This window comes from Pecten maximus, chromosome 2 (genome assembly GCF_902652985.1).
Source record: "Pecten maximus chromosome 2, xPecMax1.1, whole genome shotgun sequence".
NCBI classification, from domain to species: Eukaryota; Metazoa; Mollusca; class Bivalvia; order Pectinida; family Pectinidae; genus Pecten; species Pecten maximus.
Window position 1 is genome coordinate 17765793 of NC_047016.1, and position 27986 is coordinate 17793778.

General features: G+C 36.3%; 2 protein-coding genes across 4 annotated transcripts in view; one reads left to right on the forward strand and one right to left on the reverse strand.

Annotated features, from left to right (window-relative positions):
- Positions 1-106: 106 nt before the first annotated feature.
- Positions 107-25699, forward strand: LOC117320026 (angiotensin-converting enzyme-like). Of its 3 annotated transcripts, none has more exons than XM_033874737.1 (13): positions 107-493; positions 5737-5904; positions 6469-6562; positions 10267-10410; positions 11301-11492; positions 14033-14130; positions 15595-15764; positions 16108-16232; positions 20121-20219; positions 20563-20707; positions 21984-22082; positions 22555-22677; positions 23360-25699. In XM_033874737.1, exons 1-13 carry the CDS (start codon positions 305-307, stop codon positions 23640-23642), a joined length of 1929 nt encoding a protein of 642 aa, XP_033730628.1. In that variant the 5' UTR covers positions 107-304; the 3' UTR covers positions 23643-25699. The 3 variants fall into 3 exon arrangements, with proteins under 3 accessions (XP_033730628.1, XP_033730620.1, XP_033730615.1); XM_033874729.1 differs by lacking the exon at positions 16108-16232 and adding an exon at positions 18837-18961 and having other exon boundaries at positions 109-493; XM_033874724.1 differs by lacking the exon at positions 16108-16232 and adding an exon at positions 19101-19225 and having other exon boundaries at positions 110-493.
- LOC117341835 overlaps positions 24923-27986 on the reverse strand; it is a 98523-nt gene continuing 95459 nt past the window's right edge. The window contains exon 75 of the mRNA XM_033903698.1: positions 24923-27952. Within this exon, the coding sequence (XP_033759589.1) occupies positions 27676-27952 (277 nt within the window). The 3' untranslated portion in view covers positions 24923-27675. The remainder of the gene's footprint in view (positions 27953-27986) is intronic.

Below are 27986 nucleotides of genomic sequence, written 5' to 3' on the forward strand. Positions count from 1 at the left end.
TAGATAAGTAAGTAGGCAAGTAACCTCTGTGTGTTTCACCTGTAGTATATGTATACATCAAGTCAGTTTATTTACCACCGCACGAGGACGGATACTTAGTCGTTAATATGTAAATTAGGCGCGTGGTGAGTATCCCCAGATACACGTACATGTGTTGTGTACACTATCCTACAGTGAACAGGTGCCCAGGAACGTCACAAAGTTCAAACCGGACTAAGAAGCTTTCAGACTCCGTCCGCTTGGAGGAAACAAAATTTTTGAGAACAGGAGGCATCACGTATGTGCTAAAACGTAAAAAAAAACCATGTGGATTGAAATATTGGTGGTGATGTCAATGACATTGGGGAGACTGCAAGCACAGGCAGGTACCGAAGCGGATGGAATACAGTTTTTGGATGAATACAATACAAAGGCTGGAATGGTTTATAACGAAAATGTCAAGGCAGCATGGAATTACTATACCAACATCACAGACGAAAATCTCGAGGCAATGGTGAGGCATTCATATCATTTCTACAATATTTTCAAACATTTCGTTATCAATTCTATGTTCTGGTTCATCAAATAATTTTCTGTCGACCCTACTACTCTCATTAAGTGTCAGTTTGTATTACATAAGATTAATTACACTGCTCTTTTCTTATCAAGACGTATCTGTACATTTGTGCATCTCTTCTGCTGTAACCTCTGCGCCCTTGCCTATTAATAACGGAATGTATAGATGTATGTTAGCCTGCTGGTGTCCATCTGATCAAGGCAGACAGAAACAGTGCCAGTAATACACATCAACCACCTATTTCTCTGTTGTATTCCGTTAAATTCCAACACGACCCAGTTTATAATGTAACAATGCATGGCATCGGGCAAGTAAGTTATGCATCCTAAGAAACTAATAACACAAATATTTTGATAACATTATATAAACGTATTTTTACTGCGGATATGCCAATTTAGAAAATTTATCTATAGGAAAGAGAGATGCGTGTTCTGCAGGTGTTAAATGGTATGGTTATCTGATACTGCTGCCAACTCCTGCTCGAACTAGGACAATGACCAGAAAATACCGTTGTTATCGAAAATGTTTGATAAAAAACAGCCCTTGTTGGACGTGGAGATATTTTAATCACCCATGCTGTGAGCAAATCATATCGAAAACACACCAACAAAAATTGAACATCAAAAACATTTAATACCAATAACATCAGTTTGATTAGAAATTAAAACTTATAGAATATGAATATATATACAATGTATATATTGATGCTGGAAATTATCAACAATCAAAATTAAAAAAAAACCCATATGAGCATCACAAAATGAATTCGTAGACAAGTTTAAAATATAAATAATTAGATAATGACTAATCATCAGACATTGACCAATCTTTCAAATACCGACAAGTTTTAAACAAAAGATTTGACAACCCGATGGAACAATAAAAACATAATTGAGTGACTTTAATTCACTAGATATCTACCATTTAGAACGTTTGGCGCGATATACATATTTCACATTTATGTGGTTAGGTCAAAATGATTATCCTCATTGTTGTCTATGTAATCACTGAATGGAACACTTATCATCTATGCATTATCTTTCATTCTATAAATTCGCATCATGCATTCAAGAATTGTGATTAATCGTTTTATGTAAATGTATGGGAAACACTGCTACACAATGAATTGTAACTCCATATCACCCATGATTGCATCAAGGGTAAAATAAAAACGATGAAGAATGTAGAAGTATAAATCACACGTTTTTTTTTTTGCGAATAAGCAAGTGTAAATTGAATATAATTAAATGTTCTTTCCAATATTAACCCTATATATGATATAAGAAAACGTCGATATGGTTTAGTGGTGTATGCAGTAAGTATTTCTGACCAAGCTATAAGATGCTGTAATTTGTGCGGTCGAGGCCCGGTTAGTATATATATATATATTTCAAAAATTGATATCAAATTTCGAATATATTGCATGCAAATTACTGCACACCGTAATCAAAACGATATTGAAGATAACACAAACCATTTTAATATATAACCCACGTGTTATCTTGTCAGCATGAAGATATGCTCAGATTGTGACGAGTGAACTAAGTCAACAATTTTTTTTCATGCAAGATCAGGCTGATTTGTATTCTATTATTCTCTGCTGTTAAAAGACTGTGTGTGCCGACATAGTTTTAACCCTGACAGTTTATGTATGAGCCCTTGATGAACTTATGGGATGAATTCATTACAGTCGTTAAGGCATTCCTTCCTAGGTTGTTTAATTTGACCACATGTACATATGCTCAAGATATCTTAAAAATTGATAGTGTATCGGTGTTATTCACGTGATGAATCGCACAATAATTATACTGCTTAAGTAATTCATCGTCACATTATCGTTAAAAATATGTCCTACGTTTACTTCCAATTTAAATATTAAGTGATGGTTTAGCGGCGAGTTGAATACTAATACGATAAAATAAATAACCAGTAACCAGTGGTCGCCAAGGTGTTCATTTCCTTCACATATAATCACAACGGCAACAGCGTTATCGCGGTAACCCTTTTTCACTTGTACTAGGACGCTGATGTTCGGTTAGAGGATAGTTTTGGATTGTGAGGTTCATTAAGCAAAGTTTAAAGGAGACTTTCGGTTTTGTTTGGAATTTGGACAGGTGCAATGTTTTAGCAGGCTGCTTTTTGTAGCAGAACCTTATTGATATGGGTTGTTACCGATATGCTGAACCATATTATCATATTTACTGGGCCATTGTACACTAAATTATTTTGAAGGAGTGTTAGACAAATATTAAACCATATGTCTTATACTTTTGGAAGAGAAATATGGTACCTGGAATTAGTTAATTGATAATATTTTTGATATATATTTTAACTCTCTTTGCTTATCTGGCTTTAAAAATGATAATAGGAATAGTATCTTTTATATCCTGTTTCTGTTTTCTTCATCAGTGTACTTTGAATATCCACTCGACATTTACATAAATCGTGTCACCAACAGACGAGCTATGCTGTTCTCAAACGCGCTTTTTTTTTGTATGGTGAAAGGTGTCTACAGTTCACCTGCCGACAGTACGGTAGAATGTTGTCGATTTTTAGGGGAGGCGGTGTTTGGCGCAATTACTATTTTGTTAATCGAATTAACATTTCTTTTAAGAAAACAAATATCTTCCGCCTACTTGTTACACCTTATATGAACAGTTTGCAATGGTTTTGTTACCTGCGCCCATTAATTTTACTGTAATATTGTGTTAAACATTGATAACATTTTACAATCCATCAATGTTTCATATTCGAATTAATTACAAGTAGATGATCAGTAGCTTTTAATATACATAATACAATGTATAATATTTCACTTATACAATTTATCTTATATTGGTGAATATATAATTACAAATTGGCACTTCACCTTGTAAATGACATTAAAATGACAAATGATTGACACACTAGAGAAGCACAAGGGTTTCATGAATATTAATTACTAATTCTGTATCTTTATTTACCTGTCTGTTAAAAGTCTGGAATAATCGCATTATGAACAAGGCGGATATATATGACGTTTTCCCAACACCGACATAAACATGATGCATTGAAAATTTAAGGGGTATGTCATGAGCAAATAATGTATCGCCGTGTCCAAGCGGTCAATATTGAATTTGTTATTTACGAAAGAAGCATATGTGAATAGAACATTTAAATGTTAATTTAGTTATATTCATCCATTTAGCTAGCAACTAAACGGTAACTCATTTTCATTATTTTGAATATTTGTAACTTAGGAAGTATGCCATATTTTCGCTGGACACGCATTATGAGAGAAAAGTAATCTCTATATAAGTGACTTAATGAGTGTCTTTTATTATCAAAATTCTGCCACAGACAAACATGAACTTTTATATATACCTTCCCTATCACTAACTCGCTCGGTCACTTACGCGCTCGGTCACTTACGCGCTCGGTCACTAACTCGCTCGGTCACTAGCTCGCTCGGTCACTAGCTCACTCGGTCACTCGCTCGGTCACTAGCTCACTCGGTCACTCGCTCGGTCACTAGCTCGCTCGGTCACTAGCTCACTCGGTCACTCGCTCGGTCACTAGCTCACTCGGTCACTCGCTCGGTCACTAGCTCGGTCGGTCACTCGCTCGGTCACTAGCTCGGTCGGTCACTCGGTCGGTCACTAGCTCGGTCGGTCACTCGGTCGGTCACTAGCTCGGTCGGTCACTCGCTCGGTCACTAGCTCGGTCACTCACTCACTCACTCGCTCGGTCACTCACTCGCTCGGTCACTCACTCGCTCGGTCACTCACTCACTCACTCACTCACTCACTCACTCACTCACTCACTCACTCACTCACTCACTCACTCACTCACTCACTCACTCACTCACTCACTCACTCACTCACTCACTCACTCACTCACTCGGTCACTCGCTCACTCACTCGCTCACTCACTCACTCACTCGCTCGGTCACTCACTCGCTCACTCACTCACTCACTCACTCACTCACTCACTCACTCACTCACTCACTCACTCACTCACTCACTCACTCACTCACTCACTCACTCACTCACTCACTCACTCACTCACTCACTCACTCACTCACTCAGACTCACTCACTCACTCACTCACTCAGAAATGTCACAGATGATGTTTACATTCTAAACACACTGAACCGTCCCAGACGATTATTACACTCTATACACACTGAACTGTCCCATATTTTGTTTGCATTCTATGCACACTGGACCGTCCCAGAAGATATTTACACTCTATACACACTGAACCGTCCCGGACGATGTTTACACACGATATACACTGAAACGTCACAGACGATGTTTATACTCTATGAACACTGAACCGTTCCAGACGATGTTTATACTCTATGAACACTGAACCGTTCCAGACGATTGTACTCCATACAACCTGTCTCCGCCAACACCGTCCGAAGAAGACACCATCCCAGGGAATTTCAGCGGTCCCCAAAGACGCTATGAGAGAATTGTTCTTTTCAACTGTGTTCCAGAGGACGCTTGAAGGGAACTATTCCCTCAAACGCTGTCCTAATGGATGCTATGAGAGAACTATTTCTTCCAGCACTGTCCAAGATGGCACTACGATAGAACTATTCCCACCAACACCTTCTTATACTGGGCCCCGTTTTAATTTTTATTCCCAGTTAGTGATATCACCTAATGACGAAGTTGTTTAAATTTTCATTTTTGTTGTTGAATAACATTATGACATAGAACGTTATGGACGGATCGAATTCAGAAGTACTACTATATGTTAGTGACTCCGAATTCAGAAGTAAATATTAGAGACTACACGGTTCTGGTTTCTGCTGCCGCCCATTCTCCACTGTAACACTTATCATAGGATACTCAACTTACGCTGATTAATGTATTAAAAAGTATAATGCACCAGTATCGGTAACAGCATTTAAGAAGGACTTTATATGTTTCTCTGCACATGTAAATAATATCAAATACTATATTTCTGGTTTTATTTCACGTTCTATGTATTTAAACTCCATCTGGCTTTTTTATTAACTCATCTTTTTTAAAATGAGTTGCCAAAGGGCGATTTTGGCGCTGTTTAAGTTATGTTCTTAGATGAATTACTCATGTCCTGTTCGTGATAAAGCAGTAAGTTAAATGACACGAATGCTTTTATTTCGATGTGCATTATCCCGAAACTTAAAATTGGAGCTTTATTTGTAGACGGCATCTAATTTAGAATCTGCTGAATTTTCCAAAGATGTTGCGAGAAACATAAGCGCCAGATTTCCCAACTGGAACACGTTCACCAGAGCAGACGTGAGAAGACAATTCAAGAAACTTGTTGACTTAGGGTTTTCAGCTATCAACGACACTGAGAAACTAAAATCGGTAAGTCTACCGTGTGAGTAAGGTTTTAGACAAACGGCATCCGCTTTGTGTGAAAAATGACGGGATGACATCAGTTGGAATCTCGGTTTAGCAGTGGTGATACTTAACATCGCCCAGTGTGTAATGTCAGTGTTATAAAAGCGTATAGGAGTGACTATGTCGTCAGCAATAGCGAGAGACAGTAATGCATAAATATGTCTGAAATATACCAGGCATCATACCAAATAAACGAACCTTTTTGTGACCTTAATAAAATGTCTATAGCTATTTCTGGTCCATGATTTAAAAAGACATTTTAAGAAACTTTGGACTTAATCATATTTTTGATTTTGTTATTTTGACATACCACAAAGAAAAAAAAAATAAGTGTTTAAATGTTGGTAGCTATATTTACGTAATTTGAAGTATTTCTATATTGACATTTAGATTAAAAACGGATATATAGAACTTTTTCGAAATGCTAACATCCAATCACCATATATTCTAATTTACTCTCAATGATATATATTTTAGGTACATGTAATATAATATAGCTAGATAATTAATGAGATACTTCTCCTCCAGATATCCACACTTGAAGCCGAGTTGACAGGTATATACAGCACTGGCAAGGTGTGTCTTCCGGAGTTCGGGAAGGGTTGCCTGTCACTGGAACCAGGTAAGAGCTTCCCTGTAACGGGATATTTTGTAAAATTGTCAATTTTATTGGTACATGTTTTTGTTTTTAGAAAAGTCGATACTCTCTGTATGCAATAATAGGATTCCAATGTAGTAATTATTGTCTTAAAATAACAGAATTAATCAAATATTTGACATGTAAACCAATAGAGTCACGGTCGAATACTGAATAACAACGTATCACTGATTTACGTCACCACTCTAGGACGATTTTACTGATGCTAGGCTGAAGAAAGTGAACAAATCTAAGTGTTATCTTCTTCTTCTGAGAAAGGAAACATCATACAAGTCATCGCAGACGTAAATACACAGACGTAAGACCTGAAGTCCCGGATGTACCACTTCCCTTCTGTATTGACATTAATATTAATATCCAGTAGAATAACCATAACAATAATAACCAATAGCGAAAACAACCAAACGTACTTACGTTTAAACACCAATAGCGAAAACAACCAGACGTACTTACGTTTAAACACCAATAGCGAAAACCACCAAACGTACTTACCTTTAAACACCAATAGCGAAAACAACCAAACGTACTTACGTTTAAACACCAATAGCGAAAACAACCAAACGTACTTACCTTTAAACACCAATAGCGAAAACCACCAAACGTACTTACCTTTAAACACCAATAGCGAAAACAACCAAACGTACTTACGTTTAAACACCATTAGTGAAAACAACCAAACGTACTTACCTTTAAACACCAATAGCGAAAACAACCAAACGTACTTACGTTTAAACACCATTAGTGAAAACAACCAAACGTACTTACGTTTAAACACCAATAGCGAAAACAACCAGACGTACTTACGTTTAAACACCAATAGCGAAAACAACCAAACGTACATAGTTTAAACACCAATAGCGAAAGCAACCAAACGCACTTACGTTTAAACACCAATAGCGAAAACAACCAAACGTACTTACCTTTAAACACCAATAGCGAAAACAACCAAACGTACTTACGTTTAAACACCATTAGTGAAAACAACCAAACGTACTTACGTTTAAACACCAATAGCGAAAACAACCAGACGTACTTACGTTTAAACACCAATAGCGAAAACAACCAAACGTACATACGTTTAAACACCAATAGCGAAAGCAACCAAACGTACTTACGTTTAAACACCAATAGCGAAAACAACCAAACGTACATACGTTTAAACACCAATAGCGAAAACAACCAAACGTACTTACGTTTAAACACCAATAGCGAAAACAACCAAACGTACTTACGTTTAAACACCAATAGCGAAAACAACCAAACGTACTTACGTTTAAACACCAATAGCGAAAACAACCAAACGTACTTACCTTTAAACACCAATAGCGAAAACAACCAAACGTACTTACGTTTAAACACCAATAGCGAAAACAACCAAACGTACTTACCTTTAAACACCAATAGCGAAAACAACCAAACGTACTTACGTTTAAACACCAATAGCGAAAACAACCAAACGTACTTACGTTTAAACACCAATAGCGAAAACAACCAAACGTACTTACCTTTAAACACCAATAGCGAAAACAACCAAACGTACTTACGTTTAAACACCAATAGCGAAAACAACCAAACGTACATACGTTTAAACACCAATAGCGAAAACAACCAAACGTACTTACGTTTAAACACCAATAGCGAAAACAACCAAACGTACTTACGTTTAAACACCAATAGCGAAAACAACCAAACGTACTTACGTTTAAACACCAATAGCGAAAACAACCAAACGTACTTACGTTTAAACACCAATAGCGAAAACAACCAAACGTACATACGTTTAAACACCAATAGCGAAAACAACCAAACGTACTTACGTTTAAACACCAATAGCGAAAACAACCAAACGTACTTACGTTTAAACACCAATAGCGAAAACAACCAAACGTACTTACGTTTAAACACCAATAGCGAAAACAACCAAACGTACTTACGTTTAAACACCAATAGCGAAAACAACCAAACGTACTTACGTTTAAACACCAATAGCGAAAACAACCAAACGTACTTACGTTTAAACACCAATAGCGAAAACAACCAAACGTACTTACGTTTAAACACCAATAGCGAAAACAACCAAACGTACTTACGTTTAAACACCAATAGCGAAAACAACCAAACGTACTTACGTTTAAACACCAATAGCGAAAACAACCAAACGTACTTACGTTTAAACACCAATAGCGAAAACAACCAAACGTACTTACGTTTAAACACCAATAGCGAAAACAACCAAACGTACTTACGTTTAAACACCAATAGCGAAAACAACCAAACGTACTTACGTTTAAACACCAATAGCGAAAACAACCAAACGTACATACGTTTAAACACCAATAGCGAAAACAACCAAACGTACTTACGTTTAAACACCAATAGCGAAAACAACCAAACGTACATACGTTTAAACACCAATAGCGAAAACAACCAAACGTACTTACGTTTAAACACCAATAGCGAACACAACCAAACGTACTTACGTTTAAACACCAGTAGCGAAATCAACCAAACGTACTTACGTTTAAACACCAATAGCGAAAACAACCAAACGTACTTACGTTTAAACACCAATAGCGAAAACAACCAAACGTACTTACGTTTAAACACCAATAGCGAAAACAACCAAACGTACATACGTTTAAACACCAATAGCGAAAACAACCAAACGTACTTACGTTTAAACACCAATAGCGAACACAACCAAACGTACTTACGTTTAAACACCAGTAGCGAAATCAACCAAACGTACTTACGTTTAAACACCAATAGCGAAAACAACCAAACGTACTTACGTTTAAACACCAATAGCGAAAACAACCAAACGTACTTACGCTTAAACAACAATAGCGAAAACCAATAAACGTACTTACGAAAAGAATATAATAATCCTCCATGCACCTACGCAAGCGTAGGGCAATTTAGGAAATTTCATAAATGTTTTTGTATTGTATTTAGTATTTCTGTATTGTTATTATTATTAGAAAAGCGTAAGTTTGCGCCAGTTCTACAATCGAAATCGTGACATAAGCAACAAGCTTGAAATAGCAAATGAAGTTATTCCAGGAAATCAATAGTGACGTTATACATTTTAAAATTTTATTAATAGAATTATCAAATTCAGTCGAGACAATACAACTCTATCCGATACCAAGTATGTCGTTAATTAAGACACACCGCATTTATTAGTGTTACAATACATAGGTTATTCTCATAGATATTTGTTAATAAAGTAGATGCAGTAAACAGGATGTTGCTTTCTTAAAAATCACAATAGGGAAATTCAAATTGAGTGAAAACATGCAGATTTTTTAAGATGATATCAAAAGGTCTGTATCGTCATTGATTAAACATTCAGGGGATGTATTCTATCACAGATACACTTTTTTGGTTATTTAAAGATAGCACGCCATGACATGTCTGAGGAAAATAGGAATAAAAAAGATAATAATATTGTTTAAATGTTTATGATGTCGAGGTTTATATTAATTACCCTGCTGAAGATTTTGTTTTAGATTAAATGGAAATAACATCTTTTCTTGAAAGATTAATGCACTACCTTTAAAGACTCAACAGAAAAGTCTTTATGTTTTCCATTTTATTTTTATATCTTTTTTTATCTTGAGTATGCTATCAAAGCAATGAAAAGTCTTTGATTTTCATAACACCAGGGCTTACGGATTTGATGGCTGAAAGTAGGAACTATCAGGAATTGGCAGCTGCGTGGAAAGGATGGCGTGACGCTTCAGGAAAGAAAATGAAATCGAAGTACACAGATTTTGTAAACGTCATGAACGAGGCCATCGCTTTCAGTGGTATGATGTGTACCAAATCCATATTTTTTAACAAGTTTGAATTTCGATATTATGTAGTGTATTGAATTGTGTAATACGTATACCGTACTACGATTTTCATAGATTTGAAGTAAGTCAGTCTTGTTAGACTCCTTGGTATCAAAAGTATATAACTTGAATAGTTAAACGTGTGGATATTTCGTGAGTAAATCATTGTTGCTGGCTTCTTTTCGTGGAGAGCATCTCCTCTACTATACATGTTACAGAGTGGTTTGTCTCGGTCAGGGGACATAACTCCTTACAAGTTACAAGCTTCGATTTGTCCCGGTAAGGGGAGAGAACCCACAACCTGTTACATGGCTTATTCTCAAATTAAAACCTAACACGGGACGGTAATAAAGGAGTAATTAACACGAAAGTGTGTTTAAAAAGAAGAACAAATCTTTTATAGTCACCTCTTACAATGGTGATATTCTTACGCTCTCCCTGCTGGGTAGCTATGATATCGAAAATAATGCTGACATGCAAACGATAAATAAAATTAATCCAAGTAATCAATAATGATATATATTTTGAGATTTTATTAATGCATGTAAATTTCAGTCGAGAAAATACAACTACATCCGATACTGCGTATATCGTTAATTAAGGCACATCCACATTTGTTAGTGTTACAAATATTCTGATGGAACTTTTGTTTATATGTGTTTTGGAAATTGGTTTGTCATATAATACCGCTTGCTTTAACGATGACAAGACCATAATGAATAAAACAACATAGCAAAAAGTATTGAAGGGAAATATCACATAATTATATAAGTCAGTGTATACCCAAACAAAAATGAAAAAGTATCAGTTTTGAAGAATACATAGTAGACATTATATCACATGAAATGATTGACATGTTTTAGGTTACAATGACACTGGAGAGTACTGGAGATCGTGGTATGAGACGCCTACTTTTGAGCAGGACGTCAAAAATCTGTATGAGCAGCTGCGTCCACTATATGAAAATCTACATGCCTATGTTCGCCGGAAGTTGATGAACAAATACGGGGCACAGTACTTCCCTGATAACGGACACATTCCCGCTCATTTGTTTGGTACAGTATTCTGCTTGTTGTTTTAAAAATGATTCTATAACACTACCAAACTGGTAAAACAATATCGATACCGGTTTTTCTTGCGCTTTCGGGACAAGTACAATCTAATTAAAATTAGACTTGTAATTTCCGCTCATCTACGATACACTGCAATACAAGATCTAACAACACCCCGTCGGAGGTCACCTCAGCATGACCCCTGAGCTCAGCCAATCAGCACGTCGCCTATACAATTTTCGGTGTGATTTCATTCTTCGGAAGTATACATACGTACGTAACGTTCCCGAGGTATCCCGATGGTCGATAGCAACGGTTAACAATATGGCTTCGCCCAATCCACCTAACTGAGACCACCTCAAGCGAATTAATAGTTTTACAAACGTGTGCTGCCTGTGTGTATTTGTCCTTAATCGTACGTGAGAGAGACAGCGAAGGCAGCAGTGTCGCGAAAAAAATAGTTTGAAAGGGAATAACGTGTACGATAACGGTTTTCGAAATCCAGTTGGCGACACAATCCGTCCTGTCGACAAGACAATGTATAATCGTTTTCTGTTCTTCTTTCAATGTAACGTCCAGAGGATTAGCAATTTGTTTTATTACCGTGACCATTAAGATAGTCTACCAATAATGTTTGTGAAATTTTGCGTATTTCAAATCGACGCTGAATTGAGGCGTTAATACTAAGGACACGCAACCGAAGGCTCGTATAAGACTGTTTGTCATTGGTTGACTTATGACGTCATTGACCAGTTTTCATTGACTTATATTGGAAGCTCAAAGGTAATGCTGAGATGACCTCGAACTGTGTGTTGTTAGATCTTGTATTGCAGTGTATCATAGAGGAGCTGAAATTACAAGTCTAATTTTAATTAGATTAGGAACAAGTATTAACACAATCCTCATTGCATACCTACTGACCAAGCTGATTAAAGCTAGAACAGTTTACGGGTTTTTATTGTGCTATGCGAACATTGAGTTCACTCCTTCACATAGCTATAGGAAGCGTGATCCCGGTGTGTATTAATAAACCATTGAGTTGACTCCTTCACACAGCTATATGAACCATTGAGTTGACTCCTCCACACAGCTATATGAACCATTGAGTTGACTCCTCCACACAGCTATATGAAACATTGAGTTGACTCCTCCACACAACTATATGAACCATTGAGTTGACTCCTCCATACAGCTATATGAACCATTGAGTTGACTCCTCCACACAACTATATGAACCATTGAGTTGACTCCTCCACACAGCTATATGAACCATTGAGTTGACTCCTCCACACAGCTATAGGAAACGTGATCCCGGTGTGTATTAATTAACCATTGAGTTGACTCCTCCACATAGCTATATGAACCATTGAGTTGACTCCTCCACATAGCTATATAAACCATTGAGTTGACTCCTCCACACAGCTATATGAACCATTGAGTCGACTCCTCCACACAGCTGTAGGAAACGTGATCCCGGTGTGTATTAATAAACCATTGAGTTGACTCCTCCACACAGCTATATGAACCATTGAGTTGACTCCTCCACACAACTATATGAACCATTGAGTTGACTCCTCCACACAGCTCTATGAACCATTGAGTTGACTCCTCCACACAGCTATAGGAAACGTGATCCCGGTGTGTATTAATAAACCATTGAGTTGACTCCTCCACATAGCTATATGAACCATTGAGTTGACTCCTCCACACAGCTATATGAACCATTGAGTTGACTCCTCCACACAGCTATATGAACCATTGAGTTCACTCCTCCACTCAGCTATATGAACCATTGAATTGACTCCTCCACACAGCTATATGAACCATTGAGTTGACTCCTCCACACAGCTATATGAACCATTGAGTTGACTCCTCCACACAGCTATATGAACCATTGAGTTGACTCCTCCACACAGCTATATGAACCATTGAGTTGACTCCTCCACACAGCTATATGAACCATTGAGTTGACTCCTCCACACAGCTGTAGGAAACGTGATCCCGGTGTGTTTTAATAAACCACTGAGTTCCGAACTAAGGACTGTTTAAAACGTTCATTAATGAGTGATCTACTCTTATCATTATAATTAATGAGCGATCTACTCTTATCATTATAATTAATGAGTGAGCTACTCTTATCATTATTATTAATGAGCGATCTACTCTTATCATTATAATTAATGAGCGAGCTACTCTTATCATTATAATTAATGAGCGAGCTACTCTTATCTTTATAATTAATGAGTGAGCTACTCTTATCATTATAATTAATGAGCGATCTACTCTTATCATTATAATTAATGAGCGAGCTACTCTTATCATTATAATTAATGAGCGAGCTACTCTGATCTTTATAATTAATGAGTGAGCTACTCTTATCTTTATAATTAATGAGCGAGCTACTCTTATCTTTATAATTAATGAGCGAGCTACTCTTATCATTATAAACTCAACCCATGGATGTTAGTGATGATCAGTAAGCTGTCCTCAAACAGAATACCATTCCTTGTACCAAATATGTTTTAATCCATTTGTATTTGTAGGCAACATGTGGTCACAAGAATGGGTTAATATATACGACCTAGTAGAACCTTACCCTGAGGCTACCAGCGTGGATATTACAGCCAAGATGGTGGAAAAGGTAAAGGAATACTGGAATTGGGAGTCACTAGGAACTATGGACCGAAAGCGGTTTTCAATAAAAATAGGTTCTTAAAAGTCTAATAGATTGTGTATTGGTTTGATAAACGGGTTAATTACCGGGCTATTTAAACTTTATTTCATTCATATTCAACATTAAGAATAGAAAATAGAAGTAATTTATATAAATCCGTTTTCCTCAGCTGTTAATAAAAGAAATATGTTACTCCGTTCGTAGACTGTTGTTACTCCATTCATAGACTGTTGTTACTGCATTCGTCGACTGATGTTACTCCATTCGTAGACTGTTGTTACTCAATTCGTAGACTGTTGTTACTCCATTCGTAGACTGATGGTACTACATTCATAGACTGTTGTTACTGCATTCATAGACTGTTGTTACTGCATTCATAGACTGTTGTTACTGCATTCATAGACGTATGTTACTCCATTCATAGACTGTTGTTACTGCATTCGTAGACTGTTGTTACTCCATTCGTAGACTGTTGTTACTCCATTCATAGACTGTTGTTACTCCATTCGTAGACTGATGTTACTCCATTCATAGACGTATGTTACTGCATTCATAGACTGTTGTTACTCCATTCGTAGACTGTTGTTACTCCATTCGTAGACTGTTGTTACTCCATTCGTAGACGTATGTTACTCCATTCGTAGACTGTTGTTACTCCATTCGTAGACTGTTGTTACTCCATTCGTAGACTGTTGTTACTCCATTCGTAGACTGATGTTACTCCATTCATAGACTGATGTTACTCCATTCGTAGACTGTTGTTACTCCATTCGTAGACTGATGTTACTCCATTCGTAGACGGTTGTTACTCCATTCGTAGACTGTTGTTACTCCATTCGTAGACTGATGTTACTCCATTCATAGACTGATGTTACTCCATTCGTAGACTGTTACTCCATTCGTAGACTGATGTTACTCCATTCGTAGACGTATGTTACTCCATTCGTAGACTGTTGTTACTCCATTCGTAGACTGTTACTCCATTCGTAGACTGTTGTTACTCCATTCGTAGACTGTTGTTACTCCATTCGTAGACTGTTGTTACTCCATTCGTAGACTGATGTTACTCCATTCGTAGACTGTTGCTACTGCATTCGTAGACTGTTGTTACTCCATTCGTAGACTGATGTTACTCCATTCGTAGACTGTTGTTACTCCATTCGTAGACGTATGTTACCAAAGAAAGATAACTTGTACTTTAGATCTTTTAAACACAAATTAATCATTTGTTATTAAAGGTGCAAATTTTCCGAAATATGTTCCCAAACCATTTCACCTAAAGTTCTTGTTGAGAATACCTCGAATTAAACCATATGTATGGATTTATCTATCTCAGATAATGGGTATAGATAATTCTTATTCCGTAATTGAATATTGAAGCAAGAAGTATGGTGAAATCTTGTTAAATGTTCAAAATTTTCGTTTGATCAGGGCTATAATATAACACATATGTACCGAGTAGCGGAAGAGTTCTTCACATCAATTGGCCTTGACGCTATGCCGGAAGGGTTCTGGACAAAATCCATGCTCGAGAAACCGGCAGACCGTGAAGTAGTGTGCCATGCCTCTGCATGGGATTTCTATGACGGCGAGGACTTCAGGTAAGTTTGTAAGTTTAAGAAAACTTTTCTGTCCTACCAAACCACGATGTTACTATGTTAACGGTTCTTAAAAAAGCTATGTGAATCAATGGCCATATTACGCTACAGTTTGATAGATCTGTAATTGTGAAGCCGAAGCATCTCATCTATAAGATAAGGAACACTTAACTCACAAGTTAAATTGCGAATTATTAAAAAATATTTTAGCCGTTTGTGCTGACAGATGAATTTAATGCATACCTTTTACCTAAATAAGGTTTAAACTCAGACTTATTCATATTTTAATTATTGATGATGTGTCGAAGCCATTACTAGTATTGATTGGAAGACATGCTTGTTTTAGGATAAAACAGTGTACAGCAATTACAGCAGAGCAGCTACGTGTAGTTCACCACGAAATCGGTCACGTGATATATTATCTTGCATACAGGAAGTTACCACGTATATTTAGAAAGGGTGCCAACCCAGGTATTATTTCACGGAGCAGAGTGAAGATGCATGTTTAAAAACACTGGCTTTTTGCGAAAATATATTTTTTGTTGTGGCGGGAAGGCCTTAAAACAAAATGGTTTCGGATGTCTTTTTTACTTAACTTGGGAACGTTAAGGCTTTATCTCGATCGGATGGATGGGTATAACAGGTTTTATCTTAGTGACTTCAGCTTATGTTTTTGTGTGTTTTGGCTCATAGAGAGCTATGCGGTGTGGGCAGGTCACCTTTCCAATACTGATGTAAGTCATATTGTATGATAGTGACCTTTCGCGTACGCATTTGTACAATATGTTATTAGGGAGTATATTGCGTGTTTGTGTATAAAGGACATCCTGGTAATATGTTTGAGCTGTATTGATTTGTAGGATCATCCACTGTACAACAATAACAGGTGTCGGTCTACTCACTATACATCACGAGATGGGGCACATTGTATATGACCAAGAGTATAAACAGCAGCCTATGATTTACCGTGGGGGAGCCAACCCGGGTAACCGGACATACAACTTACATTTCTCGTTACAGAATTCAGTTCCTGGTTTCATTCTACCACTCGGCATTTTTCTTGTTTCTGGTGTTGCTTTACAGCTGACATAATGCTGATTCTAGTGTTATTGATTCCCCTTTTTATATAAAAATATAAAACAAACTGAAAAAATAAATAAAAAAAGGATAATTTAATAAACATAAGATATACACTTTTTATATCGGTGAAGACACCGCATCAAATTCTAGTCTGAAATCAGATCTTAATGTCATATGACGAGGAATGTGTATCTGTGTATCTATGTGAAAGGCATCATTCTAAAGGCATCAAATGTCTGCAGATGTCTGTTTACTAATTGGTCAAATGGAACTAAAGAATACAAATTACAGTTTTTAAAACCACAGTAGTATGCCTGCAGTTGTGCTACATAAAACAAAAGAGTAGATATGTATTTGTCATTAACATCTGTCAAAGTATATAACAAAGGCTTTAAAGTCTGTACTAGACTAACATGTTTTATCAGGACGTTAATGTTCACATAACACACAAATAGTTAATACAATCAAACGAAACTTAAAAAACAAGTAAAAATACACAAAAATATATATGTATATATAAATAAAATAATATTTATTATATTTGAAATAGGCCAAAGTTGATATATATTTTATAATCGAGATTTCAAGGCCTGTTATCGAGAGCGGATTGTTTTGAAGAACATAATAATTTAAACTGTTCAAGCTGCAAACAGAATGTGACATGACATACTCTCCCGTCATACAATGCAGAGTTGCTTCCCGTTAGTTGATGTTCAAATAAATCATTCCTCTGTTTACGTTATACGACTAGGAATGATATGATTGATGTAACATTATACTGAAATCTTCAATACATAAGTGTCCTTCAGGTTTATTATACACTTCATATCATTACCGGAAAAAAATGACGAATTTTCTATTAATATCAATCTGAATAAGGTTGTATATTAATACACATTATTTTGTGTATCTGTGTTATGTCATGTTTTGTAATTTGATAATGCCTCTATACACACACGACTGCGTTTTATCATTTCTGCAGCATGTTGACCTACTTGACTACTAGATATGATCTTAGACTGTCAAATGTAATACACTACAAGTGTTTGCCTGTGTGGTAGTAGTTCACGAATGTTTGTTGGCTAGGATGTTTTGACTTGAAATTATACAGAGACGTGTATAAACATGTTCCGAGTTGGAGGAAATGCATAATATAGCATGAATGTCGTAACCGAAACCCGTCGAAACGTTAAGATGAGAATAGGCGTAACACGTTTTTGATAATTGGGATTGTATGATTGTATGATTGTATGATGATTGTATGATTGTATGATTGTATGTACATGTGTAAACCTGAGCTGATATTGTTGTCTCCCTGATGCGTTTTCTAATGTATTTTAATTACATGAATTTAAGGGAGCGCAGATCAATATTACATGTTAACAATATCCGTATTTGGCGACAACATCTCCGCTGTTTCAACATACCTGCAGAATAGAAGCAGTGTGTTTATAGATTTGCCCTTTTGCTGTTCTCGGGGAATGCTCGTCCTCGTGGAATTGATTATTCTCTTTCGTGTAGATTATTTGCGTCTTGATGAAGAGGGTGGATTGTCTCAAAAGTCGACGATTTACTTGTCTGTACTGTCGTTATTACAACATTACCAATAATCTATTTCTATTAATATGCATCAAGCGAGCGTCTGGTTTTTTAGGATTGAGTACCTATGCCATACCGTCGTTAATACTTACTAACCCCCTTCTCTATATACTAAATACATACATATTATGATAACTTCCACTGCCGAGAAACCTCTGAAAAATGTGGTCATTTTGCATTAATGATTAATAGTCCTACACGTAAATGTTAGTCGTGTGTTTTCTCTTCGGATGCGGACATCATAATATCAGAATAGCTCACAACTTTCCTATATACATTATATATATACAATTTTGTACTTATGTGAATACATTTTCTGTATACATCATTTAAAAATAGCAACACATGGGAACCTTTGATCAAAGTGCCCCCAGAATGCTGAGTCTTTCTTTGTAGGATCAAACAATGCACAACACTGACTGAGAGTCAACTTCTCACGGTTCACCACGAGATGGGACACGTTATCTATTTTTTGGCCTACAACAACCAACCTGTTATTTATCGTGATGGAGCTAATCCTGGTAATTCAACACATCTTTCCAATATATTTAATATTCTCTCTTGCAATAGGTGTGCATATCAGTATTTATCAAAAAAAGATATGCCCCACCAATGCTTTGAAATAAGTAAAATCGAGAGTTATGTATCATATATTTGTAGGATTAAACAATGTACAACGGTAACAGAGAGTCAGCTTCTCACCGTTCATCATGAGATGGGGCATGTCATCTATTATCTAACTTACGCCAATCAGCCTGTTCTGTTTCGTAGGGGAGCAAACCCCGGTAATCCATTTACTATTTCTGTAGTAGAAATATGCCTGTTAGTGTAAATATTATATCTGTATATATATTAGATTAGATTATTTCTTCTTTCAGAAAGTCAAATATTAGAATCATAAAGTAATGTTATCCATTATATTATCAGATTTTCAGTGAGGAATAATAATCATTGCATCTTATAACATCTCTCTTTTATTTACATTTGTTTATAAATCTCTCGATTTATAAACAAATGTACATTCAAAGATGCATATTAATCGAATGCTTTCAAATAACTTTGTCTTAATAACATATTAAAGAAAAAAACTAAACAAAAACAAAAAACAAAAAAACAACAAAAAACAAAAAAACCTCTTTACTACGATTGACGGTCACTATATACAAACTACTATCATACAAATTTATCATACTGCTGTCTGTACCCTTTTTCGTTTTAAGCATGTTACGCATGGATATGGTTATTTACCTAATATAGTCGCATTGCTAGGCTACTTTACTTTCAAATTTGAAAATTGATGTTACCTAAGCATGTGGAATGATGTGTTGCATGATTATAAAAAATGAAGGTGTTGTGGGATTAGAAAATCATTGAACATGTAACTATTTTTCATTGTATTTGTAATGGAATAATGAACAATACTTCATCTGAAATTAGGTATATCTAAAGATGCTAAACAATTTCTTATATGATAGATATTGCATTACATCAGAATGTCATAAACAATTGTTCTGGACATTAGTAAATATCTCTGAATATGATTTTTTGCGCAGTGAGATTTGAAGTAAATGTTGATAATTCCCCATTCAGACGTCTGGTTTTAATAGCGTCAATGTGTAGAGGCATTTTATCGATCCGCTTCTAATCCAATATTCATGATATGATGCAATGCCATTACAGGGTTTCACGAGGGAATGGCTGATATCGTCAGTTTGTCGTTTCAAACTCCCGAGCATATGAAGGCGATTGGCCTGTTGGATGAAATTCCTACTGATGACAGTAGGTATACCTACATTAGACGTGTCTGAAAATGTACTGAAATACTTTAAACAAACACAAAATATGTTTTTCTTGCACACAGAGAAAACAATGAAAATTGAAACAGAAAGGTTAATAAAATTTCAAACGTTCTTGAGCTCAACGTAAAATATATGCATAAAAATCTGGCAATAGAAGAATTAATCGAGTTTTTCGTTTTTCTTTACCTCGTGTTTTTCTAGTTTTGTTTTATGCTAGATTTGTTTGTATACTGTCAATACGTTTTTATTTCAAATGCCATATCGGGTTTTTGAGTTAGTTATAAAGAAAGCTCGCTATTCTCATCAACCAAACTCACTTGCAGAGAGTGACCTGAACTTCCTGTTAAAGATGGCTCTAGACAAGGTTGCTTTCTTGCCGTTTGGCTACCTGATCGATCAATGGCGCTGGAGCGTGTTTAATGGGGCGACAACTCCAGCAACCTACAACCATGACTGGTGGGATCTCAGGTAAAGTTTACATTACCGGAATAACGAGTCAGCGATTTTCCTTTTATTTCAGCTTTATATTCATTATTCCCGATACACCCTACAAGCAAATTCACATTTTAAGATGCTGATAACCTGTGTGTCGTTGATCTGTGTGTTGTTAACTTGTGTGCTGTTAACCTGTGAGTTATTAATTTGTGTCGTTTACTTATCTGTTGTTAACCTGTGTGTTATATCCTTTGTGTTAACCCGCGTGTTAGAATATCATTTGTGCTGTTAACCTGTGAATTGTTAACCTGTGTGTTGTTATCAACTGTGTGTTGTTAACCCGTGTGCTGTTAACGTGTGTAATGTAATAACATTTTTGTTGATATAACCTGTGTTGGTGACCTGTGTGTTGGTGACCTGTGTGTTGGTGACCAGTGTGTTGGTGACCTGTGTGTTGGTGACCTATGTGTTGGTGACCTGTGTGTTGGTGACCTGTGTGTTGGTGACCTATGTGCTGTTAACCTGCGAATTGTTAACCTGTGTGTTGGTGACCTGTGTATTGGTGACCTGTGTGTTGGTGACCTGTGTATTGGTGACCTGTGTGTTGCGGACCTGTGTGTTGGTGACCTGTGTATTGGTGACCTGTGTGTTGGTGACCTGTGTATTGGTGACCAGTGTATTGGTGACCTGTGTATTGGTGACCTGTGTGTTGGTGACCTGTGTGTTGGTGACCTGTGTTGGTGACCAGTGTATTGGTGACCTGTGTATTGGCGACCTGTGTATTGGCGACCTGTGTGTTGGTGACCTGTGTGTTGGTGACCTGTGTTGGTGACCTGTGTGTTGGTGACCTGTGTATTGGTGACCTGTGTATTGGTGACCTGTGTGTTGGTGACCTGTGTGTTGGTGACCTGTGTTGGTGACCTGTGTGTTGGTGACCTGTGTGTTGGTGACCTGTGTGTTGGTGACCTGTGTGTTGGTGACCTGTGTGTTGGTGACCTGTGTATTGGTGACCTGTGTATTGGTGACCTGTGTATTGGTGACCTGTGTGTTGGTGACCTGTATTGGTGACCTGTGTGTTGGTGACCTATGTGCTGTTAACCTGCGAATTGTTAACCTGTGTGTTTATAGCTGTATGTTGTAATAACATGTTTGTTGTTAAAACATGTGTGTTGGTGATCTGCGTGCTGGTGACCTGTGTGCTGTTAACCAGTGCGCCTTGTATGCCATGCTTAAAATCTTAATGTTATTTAATTTTCGATATCAACTTTTAAAATAACAGTTAATTTTAGCATTATATTACCTGTTGCAGATGTAAATACCAAGGTATATCCCCTCCAGTGGAAAGGTCTGAGGATGATTTTGATCCTGGTGCAAAGTATCACATTCCTGGAAATACACCTTATATAAGGCAAGTCCGTCCTTTTAGGTGGCTATGTAGCAGTGGCACGATTGTGCGTATTACTTAACCAAATACACAGTATTTTGAAGATGGACGATATAAGTGATACATAATATTGACATTGGAAACTAAAGGTTCATTTTCATTCTTGGTATTGTAATAAACATTCTCAAATAAATCTCCATGATATTTGGTGTATAAAGGTGTGAATACGTACGTAATGATAAACACAGCACTCGCTTAGATTACAGTTATTTCTGGTAATAAAACCCCAGAAAACTTGGTATTCCAGTTTGATATCTTACAGTATAAATGCCCTACAGAAGCCTGTGGGTGGTACCGTCTCAAGATTGTAATACCTACACGTTATAGGTAGGGTAAGATTACGTGTTTTTTGTGAAGAAAAATCTAATCAGTGACATTATAGCACACTGATACAAATGTAATGTTGCTGATTATATGATTTCCCCTCTTTGTACAGGTATTTTGTGAGTTACATTCTGCAGTTCCAGTGGCACAAGGCACTGTGTGACGAGATCGGATACGTCGGGCCACTACATAGATGTGACGTGTATCGTGACTCAGCTGCCGGGGATCTGTTGAGGTTAGTAATGATACAATACACAAAGTAATATGTCACACATAGGTTAATAACACTAGCGTTATTTCCCATGGTCTTACGTCTACCGTATTGAATACTTGGGGGGACAAAGGTTATGACCAAATATTCCCGAAACCTGTTATGTAAATCTATGTCGAATCCAGGTAGTAATGTCACGTTCTCGTAATTAGGACCAGCTTGTGAAAATGGGGCTAATAGGAATATCAACAAACATCGAATACGTCTAAATTCGTATCGTACTGGAAAGTGTAATACTTTCCTGTGGGGTCAGGATATCAACGAAAGCCTACCCTTGTTAAAATAAACTATCGTTTCTGTAAGCACTGTTTTCCATCAGCTATTGGCATTTATAACGAAAACCATGCTTTTGTGATCATTCACTTGAAGATGGATTAAACTTGGATATGAAAAATAGTATCTTTTACATGTAAGTTGTAAGCTTGCCCTTTAGGTAACGATTTAAGTAACCATCGAGTAACCGTCTGGTGTTGAAAAGTCTGTGATGTCCTAGCTTTCTAGTTTATACCTGATTCACATAGTCAAAAGGAGTTTGAAGAAAGCAAAGAAGCCCTTGCTAAAATATTTCATAATTTCTCTCCGGGTCAATAATTTTCAGGCAGATGTTCATGATTTCCCCTAATAATCTTCTTATACCATGTTTCAGAAATATGTTGATGTTGGGTTCATCAAAACCATGGCAGGAAGCAATGGAAGTGATTACGGGATCTCCTGAAATGAGTGTCCTTCCTATGGTGGAGTACTTTGATCCTCTGTTACAGTGGCTAAAGGAACAGAACAAGGAGGAGAACATTGGATGGAGCTCCATATGTCCAACAGATATCCCATCTCCCGATTCTCCTAGATCTGCATCAGGTTCCAGCAACATACATCCGACCGCTCTGCTTCTTGCCGGCCTAATTTTAGTTTTGGGAATAATTTTTTATTAGATAATGAATAATATTTTCTTTCAATTTGAGTAGACCTTTTTATATTACCCGCTGTGAATTTCTTGGTATATCAATGTCTAGTCTCTGTCTTTAAAATTGAATTTAATGTTTCACGAGCTGTTAACAGGCTTGCAGCAAATGACAACATATCAAGTATGTGTTTGATGTTATGTAAAGTATTTAAAGTGTTAAATCTAAATACTGTTTGTAAAAATCAATGTAATGTATGTCATGGATTATATATAATACGAATAGTTTATTTTCTAATTATATCATTTTAAAATACAATTTGTTTTTTTATTGTTGACATGCAGCTTATCTTACGACTTTATACGTTACGTCCTTTAAAAGAGCACTAAGTTAGAGTAAGTCATGAGGCACAATGACATTTCCCATCCAAAGCAGTCAAATCACCTTGTACAATGTTAATATAAATCTGTTACGTAACATGGAAGGACACATATAAATGCTTCCTATCACAGAGCCGCCTGCATCTAATGTTATCATTTATCATTCAACGGGATGTAGTGCATATCAATTGGCAGAACTGCACATGTATTTGCATAATAATCAAATAGCAATTTATTGTGAGAAAATGAGGCTATTAATATCAAGTGGACTCCTCCCACATTCTAACAATGACGTGTAGGTCGTATATATTATTCGTTGATTGCACATCCATGTCTTTGTTAGTAATACGTGGCGACAGTAAACGAGATATCGAGATGCACTTTGTCTCTGTAGGTAAGTGTGTATGTTTCTTTACATGAAACATACAGGTATATGCGTGTGCATTTTGGGAATTGGCCGGATAATATCTGGGGTATGTGCGTGAAATTGAGTTTGACAGGAAAATTGTGACGGAAAAGCGTTGTTTCCCAAATATTAATTAATAGTGTTACGCCATTTCAATAAAAAGACAGGGGATACCTAGCCCATATATCACGTTGTATAATTTGGGGAGATGGAGGAGGAATAATGATAAATGTTTCGCACTAGAACAGCCCGATAATGCCGCCTGCTGGAATCGAACTTACGACTCGTAGGTGTATTGGAGACACACTAACAGCTACATTCTTCATAGATATCAGACAAGCAGCCAGGGCGTTCCTTCATAACAGATTTATTGATAAGAATAAATGTCAGTGAAGCTTTTTGGATGGTTGCGGCATGGCATTAAATTTGACGTTTACTTGCCAGTGTTGTAAATACATGTCCTGGCAGTTATCTGAACACCACGCCTATCTTCACAAATAGAGAAAAGTAGATCAAGATTATAGGACAATGAAATAATAATTTTAATGCAAGCAGTCAATGTAACCGCATTCCAACACACAAAAGTTTCAAAAGTTTTAAAACAATTATTATTAAGATACTCACTCTTCTTAGAGACAAAGGAGGAAAGATCCAATTCGTGTCATTTGATAGGTAATTTAGAAACTAAGTAAGTGTGTATATTTACATTATGTAGGCACACATATAGCTTGTGGGAGCCAAATTCATCCTATTGTGGGGAATTCATCCAAACTTCCGTCATTCATTGTTACCTTCGTCTAATCAAATAGACGATTACACCAATACCAATTAGATAGCTTAAGTCAAAGTTCAACGACGACCGTTTAAGAGATTCTAAGATTTACTGTATCATCGTCGGTGTCCACTTTGTCCAGAACTTGGAATGAGTCGGTCTTTAATTTCACATTGTACAATGAGACATCAATTATGAATTTGCCCGCGGAAACTTTTCGTCAACTCACTCACATTGACATACCAGACCAGCTTCATATTTCCCTTTTACTATATACAAATGTATATGAATATGTAATGCCTATTTGATGAATGTATAAGCTATGAAGCATATAGCACTTTACCTATGTATATTGTAATGTTTGTACAAGGCGTATCTTTATATGTATGATCTAGGCATATTTACCGTCACATTCGTTGAATACATTGAAATTTTACAATAAAGTAATATAGACATTAAGACTGTTCACGAATGCGATATATCTAAACATATATAAACTTATGGAACGGTAATCCGTCAAAAAAAACAAAACAAAAAAAACATACTTATACGAAAATAATGGGCTATGATTGATTCAGCGGGAAACAATTGGGTTATACCTTAATTCTTCGGGTTCTCATTTACTCTACTCTATGTTGTCTATTACATATATATTTATAATATGAAAGAGGACATTCTAATTTTGTCATTATTACAATTATGCATTTGTTTACAGAATTATAAAATGTCTATAATTGTAAAACCCTACTTGTTGACAATGAACATTCATTAATGTTCTTAAATAACAAACAGTCGTACATAACATTCATCATAGTATGAATACATTGAAAATACAAACTTGCAATCATGGATTAAAAATTGGAACATTTTCTTCAGGTTGGTATCTGTCACCTTCATTAGACTAATGACCAATGTGAAGCGTACTAGCACCGATTTATGTGGTGTCCGAGATGATAATAGACTCGATTCGTTAAACACATACATCTCGTCGCATTCGATTGAATGATACTCAAACCGATACGTACGAGGTGTACACTGAATAACAAAATGTATAGAAACGTCAGGATAAAGTATCATAATGTTCACATAACAACCTCTCTTACTGACGCATTGCAATATATACATAGTTAGCACTAAGCCTTAAATCTATAAATGTACACATGAGTTCTGGCAAACTATAAGCAATACGTTACAGTACACACAAGTTCTTGCAAAATATTAACTATACATTATAATACACACACAAATTATGGCAAATCAGAAGGAATGTAAGGCAAAAATGAATTATAGTATATATATAAAATCAGACATGATATCACGCGTAACACAAAAAAACCAACATAAAAACACAGAGCTAGGCCTTCACTTCAAACCCAGTACTGCATAAAGCAATATAAATCCGCTACAACACAATCAAAGAGGTGGTGCTTTCCCAAATGGGAGTTGAGGGTTGTGGTATGAGGTTTGAGCTTTTGGTTTGGGTTAGCTTATTGAGAAAAGAAATTATACAGGGACGAATATTGTTAGGTAAGTTAATACATGGATAGAACGACTACAGGGAAGTAAGGTTAATATAGAAACGTTAGCATTACGTTGGAGTTGATTCAGAGTGACGTACAAGAAAGGTAAATAATAATGGTTATCATATAGTCAAAGGGAACTATGGAAACATATCCCAACAAATATATGTTAAAATAGATGACATATCGGGGTAATGAGGTTACTATCAAGCCTCAACCCATAATAAACATGCTAATATCAGAAATCAGAAACAGTATGTTAATTTGACGAAAAGTTTAAGACTAAGGATAAGTGAGTGTGTATAAGGAAACGACTTAAGATAAGTGAGTTTATAAAAGAAAACAACTATAGACAAGTGTTTGATATAAGAAAACGACTAAGGGTAAGTGAGTTTATATAAGAAAACGACTAAGGGTAAGTGAGTTTATATAAGAAAACGACTAAGGGTAAGTGAGTTTATATAAGAAAACGACTAAAGATAAGTGTTTGATATAAGAAAACGACTAAGGATAAATGTGTAAATATAAAGATGAGAAAACGACTATAGATAAGTAATTAATATAAGAACACGACTGAGGATAAATAAGTTAATAAAAGGAAAAGACCTAAGATATGTGAGTATATATAGGAATTATCCCTAAACAACATAGTATAGGAAACTATCCGAACGTTATCATCACTTCGTAAAATATGGGCACACTTTTCGTAGTGTACATATCATTGTTGAGATGATTATGCCAAATATAGACACATTGTATTGTTGTCCGCAGTGTTAGCACTAACTCTACTCCCCACTATATCATGGAATATATGGAAACACATTATTGGATACATGTTTTCATGAAAGTAAAATATAAAAAAAAAGCCATACAATACATATTTTTCAAATATGAAAGCACACAATGAAGTGATATACTTTTACTATATAGAATTAATATCAATAGATCAAATGCAAAATGTCTATCCCCTGGTAAACATATTCCTCTATCCCATGGCGTGGATCAGGATAAAGGCTACTGTCAAAACACTACACAATGGTGCTGGGGTTATTTCGGATGCAGAATCTGGTGTGTTCCCCGCCGTTTCAAACTTTGGACATTCAATATCCCAACCTACTTTGTGTCCACTATTTTGATTGGTCAGCCATTCCATTAAAGGTTGGAAATATTCAAGTAATGGAGTTGCACTCATCGTCTGTGTCCCCGTCAACACTTGCATAGCTTCTGGCCAGGGACGAGATGCTCCGAGTTCCAACATCTCTCTATGGAAAAAAATACGCATAAACAGTTATGATA